The 6,933-nt window shown below is 35.1% G+C and overlaps 1 protein-coding gene across 3 annotated transcripts; it reads right to left on the bottom strand.

Moving 5' to 3' along the window:
- Window positions 1-1,973: 1,973 nt before the first annotated feature.
- LOC149651445 (E3 ubiquitin-protein ligase znrf2-like) lies at window positions 1,974-6,722 on the bottom strand. 3 transcript variants are annotated; one of them, XM_089848366.1, is made up of 5 exons: window positions 6,397-6,722; window positions 6,160-6,255; window positions 3,835-3,930; window positions 3,334-3,439; window positions 1,974-2,758 (listed from the first exon to the last, which is right to left on the bottom strand). In XM_089848366.1, the coding sequence occupies exons 1-5, from the start codon at window positions 6,500-6,502 to the stop codon at window positions 2,701-2,703; spliced, it is 462 nt and encodes a 153-aa protein (XP_089704492.1). In that variant the 5' UTR covers window positions 6,503-6,722; the 3' UTR covers window positions 1,974-2,700. The 3 variants fall into 3 exon arrangements, with proteins under 3 accessions (XP_089704492.1, XP_089704490.1, XP_089704491.1); XM_089848364.1 differs by having other exon boundaries at window positions 6,160-6,718; XM_089848365.1 differs by lacking the exon at window positions 3,835-3,930 and having other exon boundaries at window positions 6,160-6,721.
- Between the last annotated feature and the right edge of the window lie 211 nt (window positions 6,723-6,933).

Here is a 6,933-nt window from a genome sequence, read left to right as displayed (position 1 = left end):
CTCTTGTTATTTTTAGGTCTAATCCTCCCCCCTTATTTTTAGGACTACTCCCCTCCTTATATTTAGGTCTATTCTCCCCCTTATATTTAGGCCTATTTCCCCCCCCCGTTATATTTAGGTCTATTCCCCCCCCCGTTATATTTAGGTCTATTTCCCACCCCCCCCCCGATATATTTAGGTCTATTTCCCCCAGTTATATTTAGATCTATTCCCCCCTTGTATTTAGGTCTATTTCCCCCCCGCTATATTTAGGTCTTATCCCCCCCGTTATATTTAGGTCTAATCCCCCCCCATTATATTTAGGTCTATTCCCCCCATTATATTTAGGTCTAATCCCCCCCATTATATTTAGGTCTATTCCCCCCCCGTTATATTTAGGTCTATTCCCCCCCCCCCGGTATATTTAGACCTATTCCCCCCCCGGTATATTTAGGTCTATTCCCCCAGTTATATTTAGGTCCATTTCCCCAGTTATATTTAGGTCCATTTCCCCCAGTTATAATTAGGTCCATTTCCCCCCCCCCCGTTATATTTAGGTCTATTTCTCCCCCCCCGTTATATTTAGGTCTATTCCCCCCCGTTTATATTCAGGTCTATCCCCCCCGGTTATATTTAGGACTATTCCCCCCCGTTATATTTAGGACTATTCCCCCCCTTATATTTAGGTCTATTTCCCCTTATATTTAGGTCTATTTCCCCCCATAATATTTAGGTCTATTTCCCCCCATAATATTTAGGTCTATTTCCCGCTCCCATAATATTTAGGTCTATTTCCCGCCCCCATAATATTTAGGTCTATTTCCCCCCATAATATTTAGGTCTATTTCCCCCATTATATTTACGTCTATTCCCCCCCCCCGTTAGATTTAGGTCTATTTCCCATTTATTTTTAGGTCTATTTCCCCCCTTTATTTTTAGGACTATTTCTCCCCTTTATTCTAAGTCCATTTCCAATTATTTTTAGGCCTATTTCAATGAAAATGAAATCGATATTTTTTTCTACAAGTTATTTTGGTTTTTATTTTATTCACATATATAGACAACAGTTATTTATTTCAACTTATAATTTTTTCTTATAGTTTTTTTTATCTTCTTTTTAAGTTTTTATGCACATTTGGACAGTTTGTTCTTTTAATTTCATCTTTTGAACACTGTCTATGATTTTATTTTTCTTCCAGTGCAAATTAAACTAAGAATTAATTAATATTTTACTAACCTAAACCCAGATTAACAACGGATTAATATTAATTGTTGCATAAATTAAACATATCCTCTCCGGTTCCGGGTTAGTTCAATAAAAATTTTAGTACTTAAATATCATTAAATTTTGATTTGTCAATTAATTAATTTAATTAATTTATTCCTCTTAACATTAACTTACCAATCATATTTTATTTTTTTTTTTTTAACAATTTTCTTAAAAGGGATTTACATAATTGGAAAGCTTAAATTTAATTAAAACTCAAATGCTTATGTTTAAGTTATTTCTTATCTAAATAAACAAAAAGAACTGTTTATAAAACAATTAATTTTTAACAGAAAAAAAAATTCATTTCACGTTCAACAAAAGCAAAGGTCTTTTCTTTTAATTATAATATAATCTAATTAATAAAAAAAGAGACCCTCGCTTTAAAAGCACCTCTTACAATTTATAAAACTGATGCGTCAAATAATATGAATTTAAATTTTAATAACGTAATAATAATAATGGCAATTAAATTCTAACACAATTTTATTTATTTCTTTTTTTTTTTTTGGCTTTTTCTAAAATTTTTTTTTTATAATTTTAATTTTTAAACGAATTTTAAATAATAATTAATTACGTTTTAAAAATTAAATGGCAGGCTATAATTCCGTTCGACAGAATAGTTAATTATTTATGGCAAATCTTTTCCTTTTTTATAAACCAAAGTGAATTTTAATATTTTTTTTTCTCCGCTAAATTTTATTTGGTTTTCGTTTTCTCGTATTTATTATGGAAGGGTGAGGAATTCTGTTTATCAAAAAATGGGGGTGTACAAAAGCAACTTTGTATGTATTACTTAATTTGTTATTATTGATTATTATTTATTTATTTGTCATTTTGTTTTATTTCTCTTTAGCACAATTGGTGCATAAAAAACTATAGTGATATTCTTTTTTTTTAATTTTTCATCTCATTCTGTTAAATTTCCTCAAATTTTTCTTAATTTTTATTATTATTTTTTTTTTCAGGTATCACAAAGTGCTTACGTTTGAAGCAACGTTTTCCGTTAAACTGCGTTCATTTTTTTTTTATTATTATTATTTTTAAAAAAAGGCACGGCTGAAAAACCATTTGAGAGAGAGAGAGAGAGCGTCGGAGCACATTGTCCCGTTTTTCACAATTCACAATTTTCATAATCTTCTCCATTAAAGTGAAAATAATTTACTCCTTAACTAAACATGACTGAAGTGTTTTTTCGTACAAGAAAACGGTTTAAAATAAAAACTGACCTACTAACAACTTTTTATTGTTCAAAATATGGTTAAAACATTTTATTAAACCCAAAGTACTTTGATAACTATTTTTGGGAGGGAAATTAAGGCGCAATTATTATAAACCAAAAACTTAAATAAGCGGGGGGGGGGGGGAAACGATAGAATAAAAATGTTTGAGTTTGCAAAAAGTATCGAAACGTTCTCTCGAAATAAGGATGAACAAAAAGTTCTCTCTTTTGGTCAGTCTAACGGATGCTCTGGACAGGAACGATTGACTTCAAACCAAGCGTCAATGCAACTTTAGATTGTAAATAAGTAAGTAAAAAACGACCAAGTTACAATTTTGTTAAACCATCCATAAGCTAATAAGATATGTCCCATAAGTTTGACACTGGTAACTTAGAAACTGGAGCTTGTCATGAAGTGAATGAGGTAGGTCATATATTTGAGGTAAAGCGACGACTGGTAAGGCGCTGTCAAAGGCTTAGTAATACAGACTAAATAGGACCTAGATGGAAGTCCTGCAAAACTAACCACCGAGTGTAGGACTTCAATAGAGTAATGTCAGTTCTACGTATGCAAACGTCATACCCTTCTATCTCTTAGCTCATTGTCATCCCCCCTACCAGGCGCGTACAGTATCCTCTCTTACAAAAGCGCGCCCAGAGGGAGGGATACACAGTCTACACCCCTCTCTACCGACACTACTCTATTCTCGCGTTGTCGTTCTCCCTCGAACTAGCTCGAGCTGTAAGTCTAAGACTTTCATTACGAAGTATAGGAAGTGTCATACTTATGGAAGGAACATATCACTTATAAACTTATGGTTAAAGCCAACATTGGTGAAAAACCCTAAAAATAACGTTAACTTACGTTTTGTGATATATACATAAACAGGGTAATCTAGCAATGGTATTTCCCTGCATAAGTTCTTCCAGGCAAATTACGCATTCCCCTTTATCCTCAGTTAAAATATCCTCTTTAAATAGAACGGAGAGGTTCAGAAAAAACAGTTCCAGGGTAAGCAAGAAGCGATATCTAGTTTATTAGAGAGAAGGTATAAATTCGCCACATTTATAATCTAGCTTTATCTCCAGTCCAAACGTAGGACTCTGGAGTTAATCCCCGCCTCTAAATTACAACCAGCATCTCATTGGTTCTTGAAAACTCACGTGGGCGCGACGCGAATGACGAAAATTACGTTTTTCCGACTGAGGAGAGGCGAAAGAGCCCGGCCTCCTTTTACGTCCCACCCCCTTGTATTTTGAAAGGGGGACTGGGACTATGGCGCGCGAATACTTAGGCATCTTATACCTTCTCCCCAGTAAACTAGATATCGCTTCTTGGGTAAGGTTGACTTTGTCAACTAGTTACCGTTATAACTTATCCTCGGTTTTGTTAGACACATAACCAGATGACATTCGACATCATCGGATAAGACAAATTTTGAACAAACAGGGCATTTTATTCCTATAATTGTATCGTTTCTATTATAATTGCTAAAATAGTTTTGAAGTTGGGTGTACTTGACTAGTTACTACTAGAATCAAGAGTGATTCAGTGTTTGTAAAACATGGTCTTTAGGAGACGTTTATAAGAGGATTTCTGTTCCTGGAATAGAATCTTTCAGAGACCAAGGAGGACAGTAAAAAAAAATTATCTTTTCCTTAGAAAAAGATGACGTGAAGGTGAAAAGACAAGAAGCCTTATATTATGAACCAAAAATAAATAAATAAATAAATAAAATTCTACAGTCTCTACATGGAATTCTAAGGGCTACATTTATGGTCAAACTCCATCTCAAAACGGTCTAACTTCGATCTTTATTTAGTAATCCCCAAATCTAAATAAATTGCAATTATGGAGTAGGTTTTATCTATCATTCAGATGAAATCTTTATACTGAAAATGCCCGACTTTTCTAGCTTATCACTGACCATTAAAAGGTGTTTACCAGAGTCCACTTCATGGTCACACCTGGTCCATATTTATCATTGCTTGAAGCAATCATGGTTTGACATACCAAACGAAATCCCTGACTTTTTAGTTAGAAACTTTAAACCCCTGACTTGTCCAGGTTTCCTACGAACCCTGATTGATTGCGACATTGCATGAAATGTCAAAATAAAACCCAGATAGGGAGTATGCAACACCTAAGAGGCTTTTAAGAGACAAGGAAAGAAAAGAGAGAGAGAAAGAGAAAAAAATCGGAAATTCCCCATCAGGTTGAAGTCCAAGGACATAAATTGAAAGGACCTTCAAATGTTTATTCCTCTTTGACATTTGTTTTTTTTACACTTATACTCTTATCTTTATTTAAAAAAAAATAATCTCAATGCAATTAATTTCAATTAAATTTATAGTTAATTTGAGACCCCCTCTATTAGTCTTTGATTAAAAAAGTGACAGTTACTCGTCAGTAGATTAAATTTGGTTGGGGTTAATTAATTTCAAAGATAACTATTTAAGCAGAATGAATGAGATAAAAAAATTTCTCCGATTATGCAACTTTGTTAATTTTATCAGAAGTAAGATGAGACTAGAAGTAAAGAGCTCTAGCATTGGTAGTAGATCTTGGCATTAGTGAACAAATTTGAGGATTTTACGCCGCTTCCATCGCGCCTACACTAGAGAGAAAAAATTGGTCGAGTTCCAAAAACATTTCTTACCCCCTTCCCCTCAACCTAAAGCGGCGGAACACGGACGCTAGTGCTTGAATCTAATTCAGTCGTCTACCGCCACGAGCGTCTAACGTTTGGGGGGGGGGGGGATTCAGAAACCGCTACTAGAGGGCCAACCGTTGGTGTGTTATCAAGAATATTCACTTTCGCCAAGTGAAGAATTTGCTTAGCTCAGTACTTCTAGTCTCATTTTACTTCTGATTTTATTTATCTGGGAATCTAATGCTACTCCAGGAAGATTAAAAGGTTACCTACTCTATATTATTTTAATAATAATGATAAAAAAGAGTGATAATGTTTCTGATTAGTTATGTAAGAGTATTCTGTAACGCAAATCATTCAATTTTATAGCCATATCATTCCCTAACCCGATTCTAATTCATCAGAGCGTGTCTGGGAATTTAGGGGAGTAGGTGTGGATCATTATGAAGTGATTCCTGTAACTCTAGTTTCAGGGACAGTTACTGCTGTCAATCTCTATAATAGGTTATTGATTTTGGGTGTCAATTGGTACTATCGCCTTCAGTTATAAAGATGGAAAGAATGTAAAGGGTTGACATTCTTAGGAAAAACTACCCTAAGTGACTGACCTCATTAATTCAACCCTATCTTAAGTATTTCTTTAAAGATATTTGATTCTTGTAAAGGTTAATAGGTCAAAAATATTTTATCTAAGTTTTACTAGGAATATTTTGAAGTTGATATTCTAAAATTTGTCTGAGAAAAACTAATAAGTACATTTGGGTGAAGGGTTTATGGTGTTTAAACTGTCCTTTATAAAATGAAATGGATTGTATTATCTAGAAGACATTGGATAACACGTTTAGTTGAAGTGTTATCAGAAATACTGGAGTTTGAGTTGGTGTTTAAAGCTATTTGAAAAGCTATGGGTTTGACACTGTGTTGCGCAATCACATATGATGGCTACCATGAGGGATACTTTATGGGGATTTCTTTGAGGGGTCAAGTGGTCCACTAATTTAGTGTGTACAAATGAGTTTAGAAATTGAGTTGCTTACCGTTAAAAGAGACTAACTGTACGGGTAACGAATGAGCAGCAAATATTCTCCCGAAAGGCAGCTCATCGGGAGTGCTGTCTCCGCTGTCAGGTGATCCTGAAACACCAAAGACACTATGACCCGGCGGTATCGAGATTGGTTGACCAGAATGTCCATTTAATACACTAGAAAGGCTGCGAGCCCGTTGTCGGGCGTCATTCGAGGCGGTACTACCGGGACCAGTTCTTTGAAACACACCTAAACCAGCGGACGCGGCGGATGCCCCAGTCGTTGTCCCCGACGTCGCGCTGCCTGAAGTTTGCACTCGAGGACTGTTCGCGTTAGTACTTTGCTTCCCACCCATTGTCTTCCTTTTCAATGGGACGATTTTCGAGTTCCGGCCCAATACCGATTATTACAAACGTTTGGCATCTTCGCTACGCTCGCCGCGTCGAAGATCAATACTTAATTAAAAAAATTACTCCCGAAAAAGTATTTTTTCATATTTTTCTCTTGAAACGCAATAATATAACGCAAAGGCTTAAGGAGAGCTTTCTTCACGTCTTTCACCACTAAAAAAAATCAACATTCTAAAAGCTAGACGCAGGGGGAATGAAGGGCAAGAAAACGCAAAAATATGGACGAAGTTATATGATTGGTCGGTTGCGGCACGTGATTGCCAATCAAAATTTCAAAAAGGTAAAGGAAAACTTACTAGCGCTATCACTCTGTGGTTTCAGTAAAAAATATTATTACATTTCACATGACAATTTCAGCTTCCTATTACTATTCATA

This window comes from Phalangium opilio, unplaced genomic scaffold (assembly GCF_054372755.1).
Source record: "Phalangium opilio isolate 3A_F unplaced genomic scaffold, DU_Popi_V2 ptg000082l_1, whole genome shotgun sequence".
In the NCBI taxonomy this organism is placed as follows: Eukaryota; Metazoa; Arthropoda; class Arachnida; order Opiliones; family Phalangiidae; genus Phalangium; species Phalangium opilio.
The sequence above is the reverse complement of the archived record's forward strand: the minus strand, read 5'-3'. Positions and strand labels throughout refer to the sequence as shown.